At 42.5% G+C, this 25,511-nt stretch overlaps 1 protein-coding gene across 3 annotated transcripts in view; it reads right to left on the bottom strand.

The window, feature by feature from the left end:
• Ank2 (ankyrin 2) overlaps window positions 1-25,511 on the bottom strand; it is a 605,825-nt gene that overhangs the window by 304,727 nt on the left and 275,587 nt on the right. For 2 of the 3 annotated variants that reach the window (XM_085835544.1, XM_085835545.1), the window contains exon 1: window positions 429-604. In XM_085835544.1, coding sequence (XP_085691670.1) covers window positions 429-512 — 84 coding nt within the window. In that variant the 5' untranslated portion in view covers window positions 513-604. Of the gene's footprint in view, window positions 1-428; window positions 605-23,032; window positions 23,132-25,511 lie in introns of those variants that run through there. The other variant, XM_029474795.2, reaches the window with a different exon arrangement.

Here is a 25,511-nt window from a genome sequence, read left to right as displayed (position 1 = left end):
TCCTCACCCAGCAAACACAGCTGGAAAAAAAAAAAAAATCTGCCTTGCACTTCCCTTAGCCACCTTGCTACACACTCTGGATCTTAAATTCAGTCAAAGAAAAAAATAAATAAACGACTTGTAGCCAGTGAACACCCAAAGCATCCATCGGAGGAATAAGCACACCTTGTAAGTGCTCACTTCACCGTACACTGGTCCATTCCGAATCCCAGAAAGCAGGCGTTTGCACCTGCCTCTCCAAAGCAAGGCTTGGTGTTGCTACTGTCTATAGCTAGTTACTCCAAAGCCCCCACCGTTTCCCCGCCCTTGTAATGGCATGCACACACAATCACACACCCCACACACATGCACACACGAGTGCGCGTACACACACACACACACACACACACACACATTTATATACAGACGTTCTGGAGCCTCCAATGCACCTTCTTGGGTCTTTTTCTTCTTTGACTACTGCCGTTAAACTTCTCTCCACTGTCGCTTTTCTGAGCTGCATCTTCGTTCATCATTTTGAACAGTTTGGGAAGAAAATAGCTGTGCCATCAAACCCGGCCGCGGGAACAGACCACTGGCGTGCGTGCACTTACAAGAGACAGGCGGGAGCAGGAGGAGGGGTGGGGAAGGGGCGCGCGCTGGGAGGGAGAGGGTGGTGACGTTGCCATGGCAGCAGCTGCCACAACTGTTTATCTGACTGCATTGTTAAATCGGATTCAACCAATTACCATCCGGGTATAGGCTACAATGAAGAACACCGTGGAAAAAAAAAAGAATGCCTGGGACGGGTGCAATTTGGGAAACCCTGCTGGTTGGCTTTCGACACACCCATTACTGGATCTGTGCCTGCCACGCATAAAACCTACGCTTCATTTTCTTTCTCTAGGTACTTTGGTGGAATAGATACAATGCATACCAAGGAAATGAGGACACTTGACTGTCTGAACTCGAAAGGGTGCATTGTAGCGGGTCCAGACAAGGAAATGGAGGCTATTAATATCCTAAAGTAATTATAAGAAAGTTACATTTTTACCATGCTATTCACCTGATTCAAGGCTATTACCTTTTAAACCCCAGTGTAAGGATGACTTCTGTCATAAAGCCTCAGAAAAGCCAGCAGGCAACCTGACCACTCCCTCCTGAGCCTCTGAGTCAGGCAAGCTCTGACGGCACCTGTAACACCACACCGCGGCTCCACCCACTTACCAGGAGACAGCCCAGAGAGAACCGGGAAGGAGGAGAGAGCCTGATTTTTCTCAGAACCAACACACTGGTTTTCCTTAACAGCAGTTAACCCAGGTCTGTTAAATATGTAAAGCAAATCTGTCGTGGAGGCAAAACATTTTCCACCTTGTACAGAAATCTTCTGCACACAAGTCTATCTATGGATGAATAAAACATAAGCTCTAATCTCAGGGACCTTTTCAGATGATTTTCCAGAATGAATCTTGATAAGACTGTGTGGCTTGCTTATATAACAAGAATCCTAATTTCTTCTGTTGGATCAAGGTGGCTATTTCGATATTTAATGTTAGACTGTGGGTGCAAGCGGAGCCAGATATATTTTGTACAAGCACACATGCTATCTACTCATCCTTATTCCTAGAAAACTCAAAAGTTCAACATGCAGAATACTCAAGTGTAAAAACGGAGTGAGAATTAAAGCAGGGAGATAATGTATGTAAACGTGCTTAGAAGACTGAGAGCATCCCCGCATTTCTATTAGGAATCCATCCCACCATCACGACCAAAGGTGATGCTTCCGGCTCAGAAACGTCTTCCTTAAAGATGGTTCCTACCTGAAAATGAGCTCACCTTCCAACAAACGCCTCGACAAAAATCCTCATTATTTTCTCACTGTTCTTTCTCTCTGCTCCACTGTCCTGAGACGCCCGCCACACCTGGCCTTGCTGCCTCCCTTCTCTCCCCTTGCTTCTATTAAAGCCAATCTATCCCACAAACACTGTGCCTCTGTGACACCTGGATCCCATAGACGGGACAAAGACTCTGGGCCTTCTTTGTTCTGTTACAAAGCCCTACAAGAATGTCTTTAAGAAGCTTCCAGAAGTAACATCTACTGTTATCAGAATGCACATCAGAATTTCTGTGATGTCCCGGGGCCCCTCCCACCATCCTCTCTCCCATCTCTCTTTATTCCCTCCCCTTCTCTAGGGGAATTTCTCCACTTGACTTTTCTTGGAAGCAACCTCAGCCTAGAAGTCTGAATTCAATACATACATGCTGAATGTCTACCATGTACAAGAACTAGGAACCAGGAACACTTGGCACTTGCAGGCCCATGGGAATGAAGGAATTAGAGGGAAATGTGTGTCGCTAGAGTGTTTGCCTTCTAACTTGGGAATCAGATGAGAAACAAAACTCTTAGGTGTAAATGCTATTGGAGAAAGTAGGGCACAGAATAATGAGAGACAGATGAGGCTTTAGATAAGGTGCCTGGGCATGCGGGCATGTTCTCCAGAAATCTGAAGGGAAAATATTACAGACAAGGAGACTGACAATGGCTACTATAAGGTCTTCAGAGGCAATTTTCTTATCAAGCATATTAAAAGAACTATGGTACTAGTTTTTTTTTTTTTTTAAAAAGGAGGAGGAAAAGGAAGAGGAGGAGGAAGAGAGGATGTTTATAGTAATTAGATCTACCAGAGAGACATTATGTATAGTGTTCATTCTTGGAAGTCGGAATCAGCTTTTCAATCAATAGAATTGGTAGACAAATATAATACTCATTGTTTGTCTCTATATAAACTGGAAACAAATATGCTTCCTACTATAGCACTTTATGAACTAGTACCTTGATTCTGTTCCACCAGTCTCTTGTGGCATGCCTTCCATACAAGCAAGGCACAGCATTAAAGAGCCAGGCTCAGGCCTCTACCTTAGATAATCTGTGAAAACTGCTGAAGTGGGTGCCCTAATCCTTTCCTACTGTTAAGTTCCTGAGACTAGATAATTCATAAATAATACAAATGTACACCTCACTGCTCTAGAGACTATGAAATACAAGATCATGGCATAGCATGTTTGTCTCAGGTGATGGCCCAGTATACCCTTCCAAGACAGTCCCTCCATGACTTTGCTGGGCAGGCATTATGGAAGGAAGAGAAGGGCAAATGGGAAGACCCAGCTGATACCCCACTGTAAGGTCCCTAATCCCATTTGCAACTCTACCCTTGTGACCTTCATCCCACAAGGTGGGCATGATGTTTTGGTATGAGTTTTGGAGAAGGCACAGAAATTGAATGCATAGCAGTGTTGTTCTAAAACAGAGAATCTTACACATACTTGGTTTTCAGAATGAAAGAAGTATACTAGTCCAATGCCAGCTCCAGACAAAGATAAACATCTATACTAACCTATAATAAATGTCTCCCCCAGAAGAGAATGTCCAAATCTCTGAGTAGCTGTTCTTTTACCTTCTGGGGTTTTCAGTCTGTGACTCTCACATTTCTGTCCTTATTGTATGTAGTGAGTGTGCAGTCTAAATGAACTCAAACTCCTCGAAGGCAGGATTTGTATCTACTCTGACATGCCATGTGAACAATGTTCCGTACCGGGCGGGTAGAGGTCACGAAATGATTTTTAAACACCATACGGAGATATGCTCAATACTGAGCCAAACGTGATGGCACAGGTTTGTAGTCCCAGTGAGCAGCAGAAGCATGAGGATCAGTCCAAAATCAGGGCTAGCCTGGGCTACAGTGTGAGGCCTGCCTGCAAAAAGGCAAGGAAGGACTATGGGGGTGCAGTCCTGTATTCAGAGCAGTTGGGAAGTGGAGGCAGAAGGATCAGGAGTTGAAGGCCAGCCTGAGTTACAGGAGACAGGCAGGCAGGCAGGCAGGCAGGCAGGCAGGCAGACAGACAGACAGACAGACACACACACACACACACACACACACACACACACACACACACACACACACACGGCAGTGGGGCAAGGGTGGGGTGGGGGGCGAGCCAGGTGGTGGTGGCAGCATATGCCAGGCCAGCCTGGCCTACAGAGTAAGTTCCAGGACAGTCAAGGATATACAATGAAACCCTACCTTTGAAAAGAAAGAAAAGAAAAGAAAAAAAGCATTCTTAATGTTTACCATGAGTTTTAGAGTAAAATTGCTGCAGGGTAGATGTTTTCAAATCTTAGAGGGGGGGTTGTTTGTTTTGTTTTGTTTTTCTTTGTTTGTGTGTTTTTCGTTTATGTTCTTATAATCTAGAAGCTATAAACTTTTCAAATAAGATTTTCAAGCCTATTTGTAAGTTGGAGCTCATGAATTCAGGATATCAATGTTATCAATGATAACACCTTACTTAAATCTATAACAGTTTATAATTTATAAATTCCTCTTTTTTTCCTTCCAGGACAGAAGCCCCAGGAGCACAGGGCTCTCTATTCTTCCTTTTCTACACCTAAGAATCCACAGCCATGCACGCAATAACCATTTAATGATTTTATGGGGTTCTCAGAACCACAAAGGGAAAAGACTCATTTTCATTCCAATACAGATAAGAAAACCAGGGCACAGGCAGCTTGGATGATTTGCCCAAGGTAACAAAGTTAATACAATCTAGAGATGACATTCCTCTGGTCAAAATCCACTATGCTTTTATTAAATCATAACTACCTTCAATGAAAAGCAGCCACTTTATACAGTGAAGGAGACAGGCAAAGGCTAAGATGGAAAATGCCAGGAGCGGAAACCAGTCACATGTTGGCAACCCATACAGGGAAAGGATGAGGTCTTGATTGCTTTTATGCCACGTTCACTTTAAAGGCATGGAGATTTATAGATGCTTATATTAATTTTAGTATGCCTGCTCTATTTTATGAAACCATTAGAGATAATAGTATTTTAAAAATCTAACTCTGACTTTTTTTTTCCTGAGTGGAGCAAAGCTCTTTGGAAAACAAGCAGTTATGCCTCTGAGACATATCACCATATCACCTTCCAAAATTCATTTGTGAGCCACAGCTGTCTGATGTTACAAATGCATTTGTATAGAAACAATGTTTGGAGAGTTCAGCTCTATAAAGTTCTCGATGCCCTTGGAGGCTGAAAACCTTAACAGCTTAGCAAAACGGGACAGGAGTTCACCAGTCCGTTTCTCTTCTGGGGGTGCCAGGCAGGTGCACCACTGCTTGAGCAAAGCCATCCCTCAATCAGTGTCTTCATCTGTGTGGATGTGGCTGAGTTTGGAAACTGGGTCTTTACAGTTCCAGCCGCCCTTAGATGAGGCCATAACAATTCAGAGGAAGTCCTAACCTATTACAGGTTAATGCAATGACCGTGTCCTCAAAGAAGAGAGAACTGTACAAAGACTCAGAGACACATGGGTAAGGAGGCGTGCAGGGACAGAGGCAGAAGCCGGAGGAACTGCAAGGAAAGGAATGTCAAGAAATGTCAACAGACACAACAACTCAGAGGGGGTGGAGAGGTGACCTAACTACCACCCTTCCCACTCTCTCTTTCCCTCCCTCCTTCCTCCCTCCCCCATCCCCAGTCTCTTCTATGTCTCTTTCTCTGTCAGTCACTAGTTCTGTCTGTCTCTTTCCCTGTCTCTCTCTCTCTAGCAAGGTCTCATGCTGCTCAGAATACCCCCAAATTTGATTTCTAACAAGGAATTACCTTGAACTCCTTGCTGATCCTCTTACCTCTAAGTCTTGAGTGCTAGGATTAAAACACCCAGTCGTATGCTGTGCTGGGGTTCAAACTCAGAGCCATGTGCATGCTAGGCAAGGACTCTAACAACTCAACGACATCCTCAGACTCCATCCCTCCTGGATGACTCCTTGATTTTGGACTTCAGCTTTTATAACCGTGGGAGGAGTGGTTATAATGCCCTACTATTCTGTGTCATACAGTTTTGCCTGCTTTGCTGTGACCACCCTACATAGCCACTGCAACCACAGTCTCCCGTCTCACTGTGACCTATTGCAGTGATGAGATTTGAGCTCACCCGTAATGGTTTTCTGTTCTCATTACCCATTTGCTGTTGAATACAGAGGAGGTGCTCACCTATGCATAGGTAGAAGACCCAGAGACTGAAAAAGGCTCAGGCAGGTCTGAGTTAGTGTATGGAGCCAATTCTTCTTCTACTACTGCTATCACATGGCATGGAAAATTATTTTCTCAAAAGTGTTAAGCAAGGGAATTGTGAAGTTGCTTTTAACCGAAACTAGTCAATGGTAGCCAACCGCATCTGTTCTCTTTAGAATGTTATGTGAATGACACTCTCGGTTTACGTCAAAGTTTGGAACAGTGAGAGGTGGATCTTATTTCCTGGACTTAAGCCATTGGCCTGTTTAGGAAGAGAGGACTTAAAGGACAGGACGGTCAGAGGAGGCACAGAGAGAAATGCCTCTGATTAGAGGTACAAGGAAGGGTCCTCTTACGTTTATGACATCATGTTCTCAGATCAACTCCTGTCCACTCTCCTTTTCCTCCTGGCCCTCTTCCTGGATAAATTCTTTGCCATTTTTTTTCTTCTGCTGGATGTCACTGGACTGATCCTTGTGGATTCTTCTTGACGTACAGAGAATACAAGTTTAGAATGCATACCTACGATGTTTTATCTTGATTGTTAGTTTGATGGTGTGTGGTTGTGGTATATGTTTGTGTGTATGTGTGTGTGTGTGTGTGTTAGAGACAGACAGACAGACAGACAGACAGAATGAGTGTGTGTACAGTGTGTTTCCATGTGAAAATTCCAAGGCCATTCGTGAGTATGCAAAGGCCAGAGACATGTGTGGAGTGTCTTCCTCTCTCATTCTCTGCCTTACTGTCCTGAGAAGGGTCTCTCACTGAACTGGAGGCTCATCACTTGAACTAGGCTGGCTGACCAGTGAGCTCTCAGGATTTACTCCCTCAGCACTGAGACTCAATGTGCACACATCCTATCTGGCTTCAGTACTGGGGATTTGAACTGAGGTCCTCACACTTGTAGAGCAAGCACTCTTACTCACGGATCCATCACCCCAGTCCTTTGGCAGGATTTAGAATCAACCTGAGACAAACTTCTGGGCATGTCTATGAAGGTATTTCTAGAGTATATTAGATGATGACATAGAAAAACTTACCTAAATGTGTGTGGCGCCATCTGTGGTCTGGAATTTTGAGCTAGACTTTAAAAAAAAAAATGGCAGGATGAGCAAGGAACTCATCTCTTTCTGCTTTCTGACTGGTGGACAATGTGAGCAACTGCCTCACATCCCCACTGCCGAGCTACATCTACCTCCCCTCAGCACAGCATCCTCTGCCATGAAGGGAGGTTTCCTCAAGCTGTGAATCCCAAGAAACCCCTCATTCCTTAGGCTATTCCTTTTCAGGTAGTTTTTCACAAGAGAAGTCATTAATTTTAACTGTTTCATAAGTAAGCCATGCCCTTTTCAAGGTGATCTTTAAGACATCTTGGTTGGAGGTTTTGTTTTCAATGGAAGAAACAGCAAAAGGAACGTTAGTAAACAAAGGGAAACTTCACCTCAAAATTCCTAGTTGCAAAGCCCCTGGTATCTGCAGTCCTTCCAGCTTCAGAGCTGCCTACCTCCAGGGCTTTTCCTGAGTTGTCCACTGCTCTTCCTTCACCCTCTTCCATACTGTTCCTCTTTTAGAGATGATCCGAAGACTCCGTACACCACTAGTATATCTACCCGGAAGCTGACAGACCAGGCAGGAGAGCGTCTGGGGTTTCCTGGATCCCAGTTTAACCATCAACATTCGTATGAGGCAGTTCCTCTCTCTCCTTTGAACTTTCATGCCTCTCATCCATGTCTGCCCCTCAACACTTGTCACTTACTCCTTTAGCCATTCAGTAGGTACTTGCTGCGTGAAGGGCATCAAATGCTGAGATCTGCACAGCATGCTGGGGCCTCAGCATGAATTAAGCCACCTTTTCCCTAGAAGAACTCCCAATCTAAATATGAGAATCATCAGAAAACTCTGAGCATCTCTTTTTCAAGGTCTAGAAGCACAAACCAAGGGCACCCAAGGTAGACCACACACACACACACACACACACACACACACACAGAGAGAGAGAGAGAGAGAGAGAGAGAGAGAGAGAGAGAGAGAGAGAGAGAGAGAGAATGTAAACTGAGAGGAAGCACCTTGTAGATTAAGAATAACTGACAACTGAATCAAAAGTTCTGACAGATCCACACGATGGAGAGTGTGAGTGATGGACGTTGGAAAAAGTGATCTTCTCAGATAAGCAGTGTGGGTGTGTATCCTCTAATGACCAAATCCTTGACCTTCAGACATCACCATTTGTGACTACAACATATCAACTGTCTCCTTCCTACTGCTGGTGCATGTAGCTATCTCTTTTGCCTGAATGTTGGAGAGCCTCAGACTTGAAATACCAAAAACTTAAATGCTGCGGTGAGATCCGGGGCCTTTGGAGATGTATAGTAGGGAATAAAACCAATGGAGTTTCTATACATGGAAGAGATGCATTATGGGCATCAGCTTTATTCCATACAATTATGAAGGCCAAGAAGTCCCAAAAGATAATCTCCTACAAGCTGGAGAGCCAAGAAAGTGGTTGAGTCTGAGGTTGAAGGTGTCAGTGGGAAACTGGAAGACTGAGAAGATAGAAGAGAAGGAGATAGAAGCCCCAAATGAAAAGGAGACATTACATTCTCTGTCCCCTTTTTTATTGCATCTGGATTCTGGCAGACTGGAACCAACCTGGGTTAGATATTGACTTTAGACATTAGGGAGAGAGGAATTTTCCTGACTTGGTCTACTGGGTTACATGTCAATCTCTTCTGAAAACTACACGCTGTTGTTCAAGTCATCACATAAATTACTGCAGAACAGGCGTTGAGGTGGAACCTTTGTGGGCTTAGTATCCTTTTAAGAAACCGCAGGAGAAGGTCACTTTTCCTCTTAGCTTTCTGTGGATTCAGAGACAAACATATCAGGGAGCATGACCACCTCGGGACTACAGAGCTGCTGATGCCCATCTTCCAGGACTATGGGGAATAAATTACGTAGACTACCCTGTCTATGGCAATTTTTCATAGCAGCCCAAACTAACACAACACCTATGCATGATACCTTAAGGTTTATACCTTGTGACCCAGGGGGCAACACAGCCCTGTTAGCTTATGGAACTTGGAATATTCTGGAATCTTTAGAATGTAGAGACTCAAAAGAGATGGTGGGTCTTAAAGTTTACATCTCAGCCCAGAATTACTCTCTGATTGCTGATCCCCAGATGTGAGGAAGTTGCAATATCAGCCGAGGGCCATTTCTGCCACTATGTCACTCCTACCACCATGCCCTTTGTCCTCTCGAACCTGGAACCATAATAAATCATTTCCTCCCTTACATCAGTTCTTAGCAGACATTTGCTCACAGTAACAAGAAAAGTAACCATTAGCCAGAAAAGCTGCATGCAGCAGTTTGATGGTCCAGGGAAAAAATGACTTGTGTGTGGGAACCACTTTCAAACAAGTATTCATTAGAGGTAGCTACTGAATGTGAACTGAGCTGAAGGGTGTGAAGAGCTCTGCCTCAGTCTATAACAGCATCCTGAGAGAGAGGACAATGATGGAGTGGACAGATGCCTTCATTAGTCTCTCACCATTAAAGGTGCTACAGTCACCGTCACCATTCAAAAGGAAGTGAGAATAGAGAGAAGCCATCTGCCTGGAGAACAAGAGAGGTCTTCAAAGGGGGCATCTTTGAAACCCATTTCATTTGGGAAAGGAGAGAACAGGACTCTGAAACATTTGCTACTCCCTAGATACCCAAACCAGTGAGCAAAAAACCAAGTCAGAGGCTCACAGTACTGCAGGAGGAGCTTGGCCATGGGGATCTTCATATGGATAAAGCCTGAGTCAAACTTCATCTATGATTAAATCAAGGAACCCTTTATTCTTACTTAAATGAGTACAGCGAATGACCAGCTCCTCCTAGATAATCGAAAGGATATAAACCTTTGCTTCTGATACACTTGTGAAGAATACCCTATGCTGATGGGAGCGGGGTCAGAAACTGGGTCACTGAGTAGATTGCAGCTGCTGCTGCTGCTATGGCTGCTGCTGCTGCTGCTGTCTTTCTTTCTTTCTTTTTTTCTTTTCCCCCGCTGCTGTCTTTCTAGACAGACACTCACTAAAAATCAATGATGAAGTGGACAGACGCATTCATTAGTCTGTCACTATTAAAGCTGGTACAGTCACCGTTGCCATTCAAAAGGAAGTAAAAAAGCAAGAAAGAGAGGCTATCTGCCTGGAGAACAAGAGAGGCCTTCAAAGGGACATCCCTGAAATGCATTTCATTTAAGAAAAGAGAGAACAGGACTCTGAAACATTTACTACTCCCTAGATAGCAAAACCAGTGAGCCTCAAACTTTTGATCTTCCTGCCACTGTTTATCCATCGTATTGGCATGACAGGCGTCAATCACCAAACCCAGCAACATGGATTTAAAGCAGTATCATTAACCGTCAGTTAGGAGCTTGTTTTCATAAGCTGTACCAAACAGGTATTTGGCTTCAAATTTGACCTTTTAGACCTAAAAAGAAATTCTTTGGAGCCCATGCCATATAATCTAAGCATTCCACCTCACCCCCAAGGCCATAATTACTGAAACCAGTTTAGTCTCCCTTTATGTAAATATTAGCCAGACTGCTTTAGATCAGAGGTAGACATTCACAGAATAGCAGAATGTGGGTGAGTCTCCATGTGCACTTTCCTGGCTAGGTCAGTTTTTTAGGGCGTGCTGTTACCTGCCTGCTCCAGTGTAACTTCAGTCTCTGGTGATATGAGTTCTTGAAAATAGATGCTCTAATTGGGTTTCCCTGTAGGTGCAAAGGAGTGGGACTCTGAAGCAGGTTGTGTCCTTGACAGACATTATTCCAGGGCGACTTAACTATCCCTGTAAATATGTGTAATCGTAAGTGAGTTTTGTTATATGCTGAAAATCTTTTTCCTCTAATCTATAAAGAGAGGCACGGTGTCTGTTGATTAAAACCTAGCATACACACAACTGATAGCCTCCATGCTTGATTTCTAGATAAGCACAAATCATATTTTAAAAGATGCATGAGAACATAGCAAGCCTGACATCAAAACAAACAAACAAACACAAACAAACAAACAAAAAACTAGTGTAGACCATCAAGCCCCATACCTACTCCCTGTTCATCATGCAGTAAAATGGAATCCACTAGGTCATTTATTCAAGGTTGCATAGCATTAGTTTTCTCATCTGACTTGAGTGTCCACGTCTTCTAGTAGGTGTTAAAGTGGGCTTTGGAATTTTTCAAATGCAGCAAACTGAGGCCCTAAAATTGCTCAGATGTGTTCAGGCTGAGAAGGAAAAATATGTAAGTCACTAAGCCCCGGGTAGAAATGTTTTAGGAATTACACTTGACCTTAAGCAAAAGGTCAAGAAGCTACACTGTGGACATTAGAAACGCAGAGTAGAAGGCTGGGGGCGGGTAGCTCAGTTGGAAAGTACTTGCCTTGCATGCACAAAGCCCTGGTTTTGACCCTAAGTATGCATGGTGGTACCTGCCTGTAATCCCAGCACTCCAGAGGCTGAGAAAGAAAGTATTAGACTTTCAAGGCCATGCTCATCTACACGGTGAGTTCTAGGCTAGCCTGGGCTACAAGACTTCTTTTCTCTAAGTAAATAAATAGATAGATAGATAGATAGATAGATAGATAGATAGATAGATAGATAGAATTAAAAAGAAGAAAGCAAAAGAAACAGAAGCTAATAAGACAGTGTTTCCTCCAAATCTGCAGAACACTGAAAGAGTAGGTAAGGGATTTCTGAAGTATGGTGATCAGAGGAGAAGAAGTCAAAGGGATTACATGGAGGAAAGCTAGTGTTTTTACATTGTTACCCTTTCCCCTGGAGAATAGTAGGGAGTTCATGATAAACATACAGCCTCAGTCTTTAAACAAACAGTTCAAATAAAAAAAAAGACATCGGGTAGTAAAGAAGATCAGTTTGCAGTTTTACCTTCTGAATGCATAACTAATGGTCTTAGTTAAGAGTCTTTTTTGCTGTGAAGAGACACCATGACCACCACAACTCTTATAAAAGAAAGCATTTTTAAGGGGCTGGCTTACAGTTCAGAAATTTAGTCCATTATCACCACGGTGGGAAGCACGGTGGCATGCAGGCAGACATAGTGCTAGAGAAGTAGCTGAGAGTTCTACATCTGTATCCACAGGCAGCAGGAAGAGAGAGTGACAATTGAACCTCAAAGTCACCTGAGAGACACACTCCTCCAATAAGGCCACATCCCCTGATCCTTTCAAATAATGCCACTCCCTATGAGCCTATGGGGGCTATTTTCATTCAAGCTACCACACTCACGATGGGCCACTCCTCTCATTCCTGTTTAAGATTTGGTCAAAATGAAAAGTTAGTTTACTATCTAATTTCTACCTCCTATCAGCCAAGACCGACACTAATCCATTTATCCACAACTGTTACAAACTATGTCATAAACTTACTGGCTCAATCAAGCAACACTGTCATTTTGCTCACAAGTTTGTGGGTCAGGGATTCAGGCTGAGGTGTACTGTCTTGGTCATCGTGATTCATGTGTGTGTTGGGCCTGCCTCTACAGTGGATCTGGCTCCTCGTTATTCTTTCCTGAATGTCAGTTCACTCCTCAGTGCTGCTCCTCCTTCACATGGCCTGTGCTTCTCTCTGTTGAGTGACTCCAAGGTAATGCCATGTTTCCGTGACAGCAGGCTTCCAAGAGGTAGACAACAGGAACGACCAGGTCATAAAAAGCTCCGCTCTATTTTATTGACCAAGGCAGTCAGATGGTGAACACTGGGTTGAAGAAATAGGGTCCCCCTTGGGTGATATAGTGGGAAAGTCACACTTTCCCACTATATGTTAGATGAAGTTCATCTTAGAGAATGTTTCCTTTTGATTGACAAATTTCCTCCTGGGGAGCAGGAGAAACACACAAGTCTTGGAAAGTTCGTGAGACTTTTGAGACTCGGGAAACACCACTTCTTCCAGGTATACAAATGGCAAACGACTGCTGAGGTCATCAGTGGAGGTGCCTGCAATCTGAACAGGGAATTCTCGGACCACTTTCCAGAGCCATCACCCATGCTGGTGTGGGCCGTTCCATGATATAGCTACCTAGGAGTCATGCATGTTCGAATGTTTAACGTCTTCCGCATGTGCCTGCAGGTAACCCCAATAAACTCAGTGGCTCAGCAAACAATACCTGCTAAGGCTGTATCTTTGGTCCTTTGTGGGAACTGTATGTGGAGTAAATAGACATTTGTCCACATTTCCCCCAGGAAAGTTAACCCAACAGAGATAATTCTCTCCTTGATGGGGCATTTCAAAGACTGCAGGCTGTTCTGTATTTCTGCAACAGGATGCTAAACTGTCCTTTGTGCTTGTCTATGTCTAAGAAGAAAATACATCTTTCCTTTACACACTCTGTGCCATACAAGTGTAAGAAAATTTAAAAAAAAAGCGAACAAAGTGGGCTTAAGAAATGGCTCAGTGCTTAAGGGCACTTGCTGTTTCTGCAGAGGATCCTGGTTTTGATCTCAGCACACATAGCAATCACTTCACAATGACCTTTAATTCCTGAGCCACGGGATCCATACCCTCTTTGGCACCCACACATCTGCACACATGTGAAACACGTACAGACAAGCAGGTATGCACACACGCATACACATAAGAAAGCAAATAAATCAAGTTTTATAAATAATAAGGGGAAAATAATGGCCTATTTCCCAAAGTACCTGAGCCAGCTCAGGTCCAGCAACAGATAAACAGGAAACACTGGATGCTGCTGACAGGTTCATCATTGTCTACCTTTTTTTTTTTTTTCTGCTAAAAGTCCCTAAATCAATAGGCTTATATTGAAAAGTCGGAGAAAAGATGACTCACAGAAAGATCAATCCAGTTAAAAGACCAGGGCACTACTCAGACAGAATCTAATGGGGTCACCTTTGCTTTTAATTTCCTTACCTTTCCTGAATGGAAAACAGGTGCTGGAAGACACAGGAAATGGAAGAATTTCATTTTTATCAAGGTCACCAAGTAAGGCTAAAAATGAAGCAACATGGTGACGCTGACAGTCATGTAGATCTAGGAAACAAGTTTGTCATTTGCACAGATGCTGTGAGCTTAACTAACCAATCTGGACAGAGATAGTCAGCTAGGCTTGAACTGATCATTCGTCCCTTTCCTCGTTCCATGGCTCACGTCCAGGAAACTCAGCATCTTGTGTTTCCTTGCTTTTCTGCTTTAGAAAGACATCCAAAGGATTCCTTCCACTTTCCACTGGTCCATCCCTTCCTTCCTAGATATGAACCATTAGACACAACAAGCTCTGCTTTCTCGTTCTGTGCTCCCATCTGAACTCTAGACAGCTGTGCCTTTATTCCTCGGGAGCTACCTTTTCAATCCCTAGCATTCTCAGAATAAATTTCAAATCTCTGTAGCAAGTGCTAAAAAGAGTCCATGCCTCCAATTCTTTTTCTTGAAGCCATCTATACAGGAAAATGGGGAGACATGTTAAATTAAAATACACAGGATGACTACATTTCTGTTGAGAGAAAAGGAATACCAGAGCTTCTAAGAGAAGCAGCGCATCCTAATTCGGTAGGCCAGCGGACACTCCCAAGACAAAAATTATCTCTTCTTCTTGTCTTTATTCCTCCTACAATCTATAACTCTTGGGTCTTAAAACTGACTTGATTCTTTTAAAGTGTCAAGTAAAGTTTTTTCCATAATGTTTAATGTTACTAAGCACAATGCATGCCACAGGGTGTATGGGAAGGTCAAAGGACAACTTGGGGGAGTCAGTTGTCTCCTTCTATGGTGGGTCTAAGGAATCCAACTTAGGTCATCAAGCATTAATGACAAGTGCTTTTGCCCACTACCCTCAAGTGGAATTTTCTAACAATGAATGGAATTTCAAACCACAGCAAAATCCTTTTCTAAGTCAATACTACACTTTTTGGCTGCATTGATCACACAAACTAGTAGTTATCTAATTTATTTCTGCCTTTTCTTTCTTTATAGAGAAACCTAGGACAACCGATTTTCTGGAAAGACACCAAAGAAAATCTGCACCTTTGGTAAGTAGTTTTGTTTTCTTCAATAATAACATCAAACCCAAGACTTTCTGTATGCTATGCAAGTATTATACCCCTAGTTACTCCCTAACTCTAAAACTATCTTCTTTATGTTGAGTTAAAACTACTGCTGTTGGTTTTTGTTTTCTGTTTTTGTTTTTTGATTTGGGGGGTACACCTCTGTACAGTGCTGAGAGCCAGGTTCTGTTCCCCACTCTAGAGATACAAAGATAATTAGAATGCAATACTTGTTTTTTGGATATTTTAGTTTGTTGGTTGTTTTTTTTTTGTTTTGTTTTGTTTTGTTTCCTTTTCCCCTTCCACTAACCTATAGCATCTACAAAGATAGGAAAAAAAGTCTGTTTTTCAAAAGTAAATGTCAACCTAACTTAGAACTTAGGTTGAGTTTTGAAAGCTTGAAACGTTTAGTCTGCTAGATATTTGATATTAGTTCTTGGATAACCCTCAGAAAACCTTTACACCTCTCCACATGATTCTCAGCTATGGTGTTAACATTTTAAATATTTATGTAAGAAAATGAACTTCATAATCCAGCAGAGACGCCCAAACAACTTCTCTATATGCCATCGTAAGCCAGAACTGGGCTAATGAAAAGACCGATGTCATTGGACAAAATGAATCAAGTAACATTCTCATTTTCTGCATGTGCTCATTTTCTACAAATGGCCCTTCAGCAAACACCTCTGTACAGTGCTGAGAGCCAGGTTCTGTTCCCCACTCTAGAGATACAAAGATAATTAGGATGCAATACTTGCCTTCAAGGTCGTATAGAAAGAGATACACTCTTCTCATTGAAAATTTCCATTCCTATTTCACTTTAACCTAGGAAAGTTAAAACCACCTCTAGGGAGGGTCCTCTTCATTGGCCAGGATTTTCTCATTAATATTTTCTTGCTGACAACTCTGGCCAAATGGCATGCAACGTGTGTTTCCTGACCAGTTGAGTAGATTGCAGAAAAATCAAACTTATTTGGCTATTAGTTGTTTAATTGGTAAAGTAACTATAAGAGGTGCAAACAGCAAATTATACTTCTTAGCTAGTCTAAGTAAGGGACATTTAAGATATAAAAACCTTTACCTAAATTTCCCTGTCTCTCCCCATAATCTTAATCCTCAAATTCACCCCACCTTTAGGGTCTTCCTATTCTAGTACGTAAGCTAAGCCTTCTGTCTGAGTTGGAGCATTTTTCTCACTTCTAATTAAAATAAAAAATTGTTCACCACAAATTACTCATTCTATTCTGTTGGCTAATGAAGCATAGTTACAGTCACATGAACATGAAATGAACAGGACATAAAGATAAGTGGACAGTACCGGATCCACTCACTGGAACCACAGCCCTGGCAGACACTGCAGGTTCATCCAGCAAGCCAGGGAACCCTGACCAGGACTGTGATGATGCTCTTGTCAGTCGGACCCCACACCCCAGGATCCCTGGAGCAGTGGCAAGGCAAGATAGAAGAGAGAATCAGGCCAATGACAGCAGGAGGCTGTCGATAGCCAGCTAGTAACAAATGGGTAGTGAGAGACTCTTTAAGTCTCTAAGAAACCACCCTCCAACCACAAAACAGCCATCGATTTGATTTTTAACGTTCCCTGTTGCATTGTTTGGCGGGCTCCTTGATAATGTTCAGTAAGGGTCCTAATGAGGATAACTTCTATCTTCCTAGATATGAAACTGGACACAAAAACTTCCTTCTCAGACTGCCAGCCATTATTATGGGAAAGAAAGCTCCCTTCTTCAAAATAATGGCGAGGCACGTGATAATAACACTGTTAGCAATCCGACGGTAAACGAGAAGCTTTGCTGTACGTTATAGACGTCTGGAGTCGAATACCCTGGAGAGCCCTTATTCCTTGCTGTGTCACTAGAGATCCTGAGCTCAGGGCTTGCTCCACAGGAAACATCACTAAGCACACAACAATGCCTTTCCTAGATGCACCACTAACTGAATTAGTGACCATGGCAAATCACTTTGCCTTCTTTCTAAGAAAACAGTTGAAACTCTACCTGTGGTTTCCAGGGTTCTGGCCCAAGCACATGCACAGCCGTGCAGAGCACACGTTTCCTCACATATTTCAAGACTAGATGAAATCCTGTTTTCCTAGAGGCTTTGAGGCATGCCTTGAGTCCCTGTTTATCGCTAACACAATAGTGATCTGTTTTTCTAAAGATTTCTCTTACATTTTGTGTATGTGGGGGAGACATGTGAGGCTGCCCATGGGGACCAGAGGCCTTGGATCCCTAGAGCTGGAATTACAGAGGGTTATGAACCGTCAGACATGGATGCTGAAAACTGAACTGAGATGAGATCCTGTGCATGCAGTCTGAGCTCCTGTCCACAGAGACGGAACTTGGCAATGCTTTCCACAAGACTAGAAACTGTTATACGGGGCATCAAATGTCAACTGGAAGCCTCTTCAAAAACTCACTACCTCCAAGCTTCAATTCCTCAGACAGAACTGTAAGAGTGTTTCAAATGAAGAATGCTAATAGATATTTTCAGAAGATAACTGTCTGTATGGGTTTGAGTCTACACCAGCTGAAGAACACAGCCAGTGAATTGCTTGGGTGATATAAACAGATAAAAACCATTCAACTGGAAAAGACTGCCTTCCATCTTCCTAAAAGAATTTTAAATCTTCCATTGGTAACACTGACCTTGCAAAATAAAAGGAGCTATTTCGGAGCAATATTTGCTAGACATATTACAACCTAACTGAGAAATCAGGGCCTATGCAAATACTGTACAGACCGTTTTCAGAGCATAATACCATACATGGGAAATTTAAGAGTCTCCACTGTGGGCACAGAATTCCTTCAGACTAACACTTAAGGAGCAAACGTGAAAATGAAGACTACAAAAAAGGACTCAAGAGACGAAGAGAATTGATATTTCATTACTCTGGGATCCATTTTAAATGCCCTGGGAAAACCAGAATTCAATTTCCCACTGAGGAGACAAAATGGCACTATATTGAGTTGTGCACTTGACGTTCACAGACGTCTTTATCTAGATCATTGACCTCAACTCTCACCACAGTCCTCTGTAGGAAGTCATCTGTGGCTTCTCACTCTGCAGACGGCTAACCAAGGCCTCAGTGAGCAAGCATCAGACTGGTATGCAACCGCATCTCCCACTCCTGAACACACTGTCTCGAATTTCTTGTGTTCAACCCATATACCCTTGACTTTTCGTATACTTTGTCCCTGTGCCTAGAGCAAACCTATCTGGCAAGACATTTTGTATATGTAGAGACAATTCAAAACACCTAAAAAGAAGTGCTTCAGGTTTTCCTCCCTCTAAGAAGTAAACACGATTCACATTGTACATGTCTTACAGTGTGTGTAGCTAAAGTTCACTAAACAGAATTATTCAATGGAGTCCTACTAATGCTTTCATCTGCTGCAGACAGCATTAGCATTCCCGATGAGGATTTGGGGAGGCTTTGGTTTGAGGAGGTCTTAGTGATAAGGTCTGTTACTGAGTCCGTAAAATTGTTAAGCTACAACTTGAGCACACGCTCATTCCATGTCATTGTCACTACGTCAAAACACACTTGGCTTAGCTTGGATAAATACATATAGTTTGTCTTAGAGAAGAAAGGGGAGGAAAGAAAGAAGCACAAAAAGATACGCTGGTTGCAGAGCCCTGCATTTGATGGCAGGACCCACAGAGCCCTGCGTTTGATGTTACAGCACACGGCTTGTTCATCCTGTGTCTCACATTTACTGAGTGAGGGCAGAGGGCTGTTCCAGTGGGAATTCCCTGTTCTTCTGTAATGAGAGGCTTCCCCGAGCTGCCTCCTGCTCAAAGCTGCAGTTACATCTGTCCCACACTGATAACAAAAGAACAAAAGAGCAAACCTCCATCTCCTTAAGGTTGTATCAGGCAGAGCACGGTCATCAAATGTAACTAGGATAAAAATAAAATGGAAATAGTACAGGAGAATGGAAGGTGAAATAATATCTTTATATTTTAAATTACATTTCGGTGACCAAGTAAACCTCATTAGACGTGGCTTCAACCCCTTTGGATGAACTTAAAAGTCAAATTATCACAGCTAACCAATAAGCATGAGGCCAGCCAGTCTGCCCACTATCCTACAATAGTCCCCAAGGCATCTCTTTCCCCTAACTAAATAAACCCCAGGCGAGATAAATGATGAAAATCACAAAAATAGAGGAACTAACTACAGAGAAACTTTGAGCCAACTAATAAATTGATAATCAAATTAATTCTTTCTACTGCATCCCTTAGAGAAGTCTCATAAATAATAATGCCATATAGCTCTTCTTGGCAATTACCAGAAATGAAATTTCCAAGCCTTTTTGGCCAAATTTTGAATTATAGTCACAGAGCTGACAGACAACCTGAGCCACAAGCTAAGTATTTTTCAAGTAAATGGATCTCTTGAGTCATAAGGAGAAAATAAGGATATTTCAGTCACGTTTTCTACTATTGTCTTTGGCTTTTCTAGTACTTTTCACCCTTAAAGTCCACTAGAAATGTCTGTTTTCACAGACCCACTTTCCCTCTGTCTCTATATAGCAAAGACTAAGATTCATCTCATTACGAAATCTCTTTTTGTGCTTAAAAACATTCATTCTGGCTACCTTTCAGCTTATATTTTTCTCCTTGGTCTACCCTAAATTTTCAAACCTGAATGCTTTCTTCTTCTTTTTTAGAATACATATGCATGTGTTCCCAGAGTGTGTGTGTGGCTGAGTATCCCTTTCATTATGTGACTCCTGTCACTGTTGTACAAAAGATGTGCTCCCTTTTGACTTTATTTAAATATGAAATACATAGTCTATTACCTGTTGTCTTTTGATGATATTTATAAATCATATGGTACTGTATACTTCTTTATTGGTATTTTATTTTAGATAATAAATAGTAAGTATTTTTTTTGATTTATTTATTTATTATATGTAAGTACACTGTAGCTGACTTCAGAAACTCCAGAAGAGGGCGCCAGATCTCGTTGCGGATGGTTGTGAGCCACCATGTGGTTGCTGGGATTTGAACTCCAGACCTTCGGAAGAGCAGTCGGGTGCTCTTACCCACTGAGCCATCTCACCAGCCCAAATAGTAAGTATTAACTCTTCACGTGAAAAGCTGTGCCCTAGTAGCAGGTATTCCAGAAAGTAAGTCAGAATATACATTTAGACTCCAAATAGACTGATGAGAAGAACACGTGGAAAGTGTATGAGTCAAGTAGGAAGACACAAATGTGCAACTATTTCTCACCTGTAATTTGAGAACAATGAAAAGATACCTCTATACTTCTTAGCCTATCAGGACATTTTAGACATTTGGGGTGGAGGGGCATCCAGTCGCTCTGTCTATTTGTTTGTCTGTCTATCTGTTTTGGTTGTCCAGTTAAGCAAGTCATTTTATACCACTGAGGTTCAGAGACAATGGTATAGGAGGAGAGGGGTGTGGCCAGACTTTGTCTGTGGCTTAGAAAGCTGCCCCAATCAATCCGAGTTCAGTGGACTTCAGACCAGCTCAACCCTGTGGTCTTTTAAACACCACAAGTCCACTAAAAAACTGAACAAGATTGGTGTGGACTCATGTGCGGTTTTGTTCAGATCAGTTCAGTGCTGGCCTGTTCTGCTTTGTTTGAGACAAGGTCTCTCTAGGTAGCCCAAGTTTGCTTAGAATTCATTTCGTAGCCCATCTTGACTTTGAACTCAGTATCTTCCTGCTTCTTCCACCCAAGAGCTGGGGTCACAAGGATGCAGAACCAGTCTTAGCTTTGCAAAATACATCTCCAGCTCTCCTTTGAATCTCTAGCACAAGCAGTCATTCATTCTTCCTTTGCTTTGCTGCATTCTTGACACATGCCTAGTTCATTGCTTAAATACATATATTTAATAAATATAATATCTATAACTAATATATCCAATTAATGTGCAATTAATGTAACAAATCATATATATTATTAATGTGTCAACTTTTTGTTCCTTAGTAGTAAATATCATTTATAATCCCTCCCCATTTTACAGCTCCCAATGTCTATCATCTTACTCAGTACCTTGTACAAAATAGGTGTTTACTACATCTGCCTGCTGGATAAATTCCAGCTAACAAATGTTCTGCCTATTTGCCGAACTTGTTATGCCCTGATTGGCTTCTGTTATGATAGTCATTTGCCTACTGGCAGAGTATTTTGTATTCCTCTAGCATGACCTTTATCTCATTCTATTGCAATTGCTGGATTGCCTTGTGCCCTGCTAGGTTTAAGCAAACTACTGGCCATTGACAGGGAGAAAGAATATCCATAGAAAGAGCTAAATAAATATATGTTGAATAGATGGCCAACAGTCACTTATTTTAATAACACTGATAGCACAGAAGAACAACTGACATGAGCAAATGGACGAGTCAGGGAACACACATCATACAGTTTCAAGGTCTTGTTATCTTTAACTTCAACCAAGTGTGGACGCCACACATGATAATGCAATTCTTATATGGAAACAAAAATATCAATTATTTCATTCATGTCTCCATTTCCAAGTGGGTCCTCTAATCTAATTCCCCTATGAGATGTAGGTTTCTGTGTCTTTTTAAGGAAATTTCGACAAAAAGACTTCTATTCATTTTCTATACATATTTCAACAGGTACTCAATGTAATTTTCCAGTGACTGCCGACTTAGAGGAATTTCTAAGTTCTCTAAAGTAGAATGTTTCATACCATTCTATAGAGATGAAAGAAAACAGCTGTCAGACCCTGGGGAAATGAACCCTTCTTTAGCTCTGAGAAACCTGATATAATATTGGAGTCCCAGAGGCAGGAGCCTGCTGTTTTGCAGTGGTAATGGTAGCCCTAAGAAGGGACAGGCACCGGCGAGTTAAGCAGAAGGGCATGCAAATAGAGATCAAGTTCCGAACAATCAGCAAAAACCACAGCCTCATCTGTGGGCAGAGACTGACCGCGCAGGATCTTTGGAGTGTAAGCCACCTTTAAGGGAGTTCCACATCCCTGAAGACACCGTTACAAAGAAGAGTGACTTTCAAATGCAGGCATCATATTTTCCACTAACTGCTGAGTTAGTGATGGAACTGAACTCCAAGAACCCGCAGATAAGACCTCATAACTTCATTAGTTACCCCACAAAGAAGCTCCCAAGAAATGCTGTTCTTCAGCTATTCCACAGAAGGCTTCACATATGTCACCAGCTACTCAAGTCAAAAGCAAAGAATCCACTTACTTTCCAAGGAAGCAGTGACCCCAAGGATGTCACATCACCACCCAACATCAAGCAAGTCCAGATGCTCCCCACATCCAGCACGCCATCCCTTTCCCTCCCTAAAACAGATGGGCTTCCTCCCAGATCACCCTTGCTTTCTCTGCTTCCTGTGCAAGGCCTTGGGAAAGTAGCCTAGCTCTGAGATTTCCACATTCTCACCTCTAACTCATCTTCTCCAGTCTGGCTGTATTCCAACCATAGCAAAGAGCCACCCTGTCCAAGGTTTCCAAAAACCAATACTCAGCTAAGTCAAATCATGTCTTCCCTGAACTAACCTCTTCCCTTCAGAAAGCCATTCAGCACGGTTCTTCATCATCCCACATTTCCAGACAGAAGCCTGTCCTCCGTGGCTGTTTCCTGTTACATGCAGCTAAGTTGTTACTAACCTGACATACTCTTTTTGCAGCTTAGCACTTTAGCCTCCCTTACAAATAGCCATCCTCATATTCTCTCTATCCACTGAAACCCTATTGTAGATGAATATTTCCTGCAGTAAGTCAATCCAAAGTTCTGATGTGGTTTAAAAAAATGTCTAATTATCAATTGACAATCTACAGTAACAAAAGAGGGGAATTTACACATGGCTCCTGCTATCAAGGAACTTCAAACCATAGCTCCCCAGCAAGTGAAGGGTCTTTAACTGACCTGGTCATCGGGATGCACACCATTGGGGTCCTTGCGTTGGATGCAGCTTGATTGTGTGACTTCATTGCATGTAGTTTGGCTCTCACACTTGTTTTGGCTCTGTTAGAATTTACATTAAAAATGAGATTTTATTTCAAATGTTTTATTACTTACTTCTAAAGATTTAGTCCAGGTGATAAGTGCTACAGTGTACTACAGAGGTATAGTAGCCTCTTTAGATGGGGTATTTGCCTCCATACCAGGTCCCTGGTGCCAATGGCCTTTTGTCCCGGCATTCAAGCTGTTGGGTTGTTTTTAGTTCTGTTTTTGTTTTCTTACAACAGAGTTAACAAGCAGAGGCACTCTATCAAATATACCAGTCCAAAATAACAAAGAATGCAAGTGATTCTTCTAACTCCAAGGGAGCTTCGCTCATTTACTTGAGCCAACCATTTCTGTTTTAAAGCTTACATTCTAGGAAATTAGCACATTCCAAGGTGCATTCATCTGTATTTGTTATATGATATCCTCCTTAAAGCCACAGAGCTATCAGGAAGGCCCTCTGAGCTCCCACAGTAGTTAAAGCATCCATACCTCTACAACTCCACATACTGCAAAAGCTGCTCTCTTTCTTCCCTTCCTTTTCTTTTTTTGGATATGTGTATATTTTGGGCTTGGGGGAGTCTTTCTTTGTACTCCAGATTGGCCTAGAATTCATTATGTAGCCAGGCTGGCCTCCAACTCACAATTCCCCTGCCTCTTTCTCCCAACTACTGCAATTACAGATAAGCCACCATGTCTGGCTAACTGCTGCTCTTCTACCAAACAGTTCCTGATATGAGAGGAGGACCCCTTCCCTCCCACCCTTGGATCTCCATAGCAAGCAATTTATAATTACAAGTTTCATGGAGAAAGCCAAGGTACTCACAACTATTCACCAGAAGCCAAGAAACGTAATGTAGAAAGCCAACCACTGCTGCAGAGGGCACGGTTGCACTCCCTTTGAAAGACTGAAGACGTGATGGAAGAGAAGCCTTAGAAAGCATCACAGAGATTAATTTCCAACAAGATTCTGAATAGAAGAATGTTATGTGCATAAGGCACAAAGAGTAGATACCGTTGCTTGGATAAAAGTGAAAAATACAACGGAGGTGCGTTTATCAGGAAAGAGAAGGGTGTGTGGCTGGTGTAGTAAAACGGTAGGTGGGTAAGGGTATTCGAGGAGGTGGGGTGGGGCTTTAGCACTGCAATCCCCTCCGTCTGGAGGTGAGACTGGTGGGTCAGAAATTCAAGGTCATCCTCAGCTACACAGCAAGTGTTAGGTTAACCTGGGCTACATGAGACTCTGTCTAAAACAAAGGAACAACAAAAAAAAAGGACAAAACAAATCAGTGGCCAGGAAGAGCCCCAAAGTCCACATGTGCAGCCCTTCCTCTCAGGGGGATTCTTACAGCTGTGACAGGAGGGGAGAGGGGACAGCGGGCAGAGGTAGCCACTTTGTTTCCTTGCTGGGAAAAAAGGAAAGAAAGGTGATTAAAGTCACAGCCAAAGATTAGTTCTCGCTGTGATTAAGATAAATCAAAGCGAAGAGCACAGGAAAGGTCAATAAAGCAACTACTTTGCGTAAGGATTTTGAATTGAAGAATTAGGGCAAAAAGATTATCTAAAGAATTATGGATTTTATATGATGATAGTAAAAACAAACCCTGTTGTATGCTCTAGAAATGGTATCTAAATCAAATGCAATATAGTTCAAATTCTCCTCAAACAGGTCATTTTAATGTTAGCATAGATTTCTTTTAGTTCAAAGCATTTACACACACACACACTTTTGAAAAAGATAAGTATCTCTGATACTTAAAGAACGCATCCCCCAGACTTTTCCAGCATTGTGATAACAAGACCTGAGATCGTGTGGCTAACAAGCATTTAGAACAAATAACAAATTATCCTGTCTTCTAGTCCCCGGATGCTATTTGCAATGCTGGGCAGCAAAGCTGCATCTAAATTTGCATAACGTGATTGAAGTCTGTATTGATTACTTTACTGTTGCTGTGATAAAAATACCATGACCAAGGCAACTTGTGGAAGAAAGATTTTATTTCGGCTTACAGTTCAGAGGGTGAGCCCTGGGTGCTGAGGAGTAGAGGAGGAAGCATGGAGCAGGTGCTGAGAGCAGAAAGCTGAGCCATCACTTCCGGAACCACAAACACTACGCAGAGGGTGTGAACTGGAAATGGGGCCAGGCTAGGAACTCTCAAAGCCCGCCCCTAGTGGGCATAATTCTCCAGCAACCACAACTTCCATATAACCTCCCGAAACATCAGCACCACCTGGGGACCAAGTGTCCAAATGCATGAGACATTCATTCCTCATTAAAACAACACGGACTCTTTCAAGAAGCAAGCTATGAGATCCTTTAAAGACACGGGAGGATAGGTGGTCCTTACTCAGTTCAGGCTTATCAGGCGGACCAGGAGCCACATGGCCATTGCTTAGC

This window comes from Mus caroli, unplaced genomic scaffold (assembly GCF_978045245.1).
Source record: "Mus caroli unplaced genomic scaffold, Mus_caroli_1 scaffold_3, whole genome shotgun sequence".
Lineage (NCBI taxonomy): Eukaryota > Metazoa > Chordata > Mammalia > Rodentia > Muridae > Mus > Mus caroli.
The sequence above is the reverse complement of the archived record's forward strand: the minus strand, read 5'-3'. Positions and strand labels throughout refer to the sequence as shown.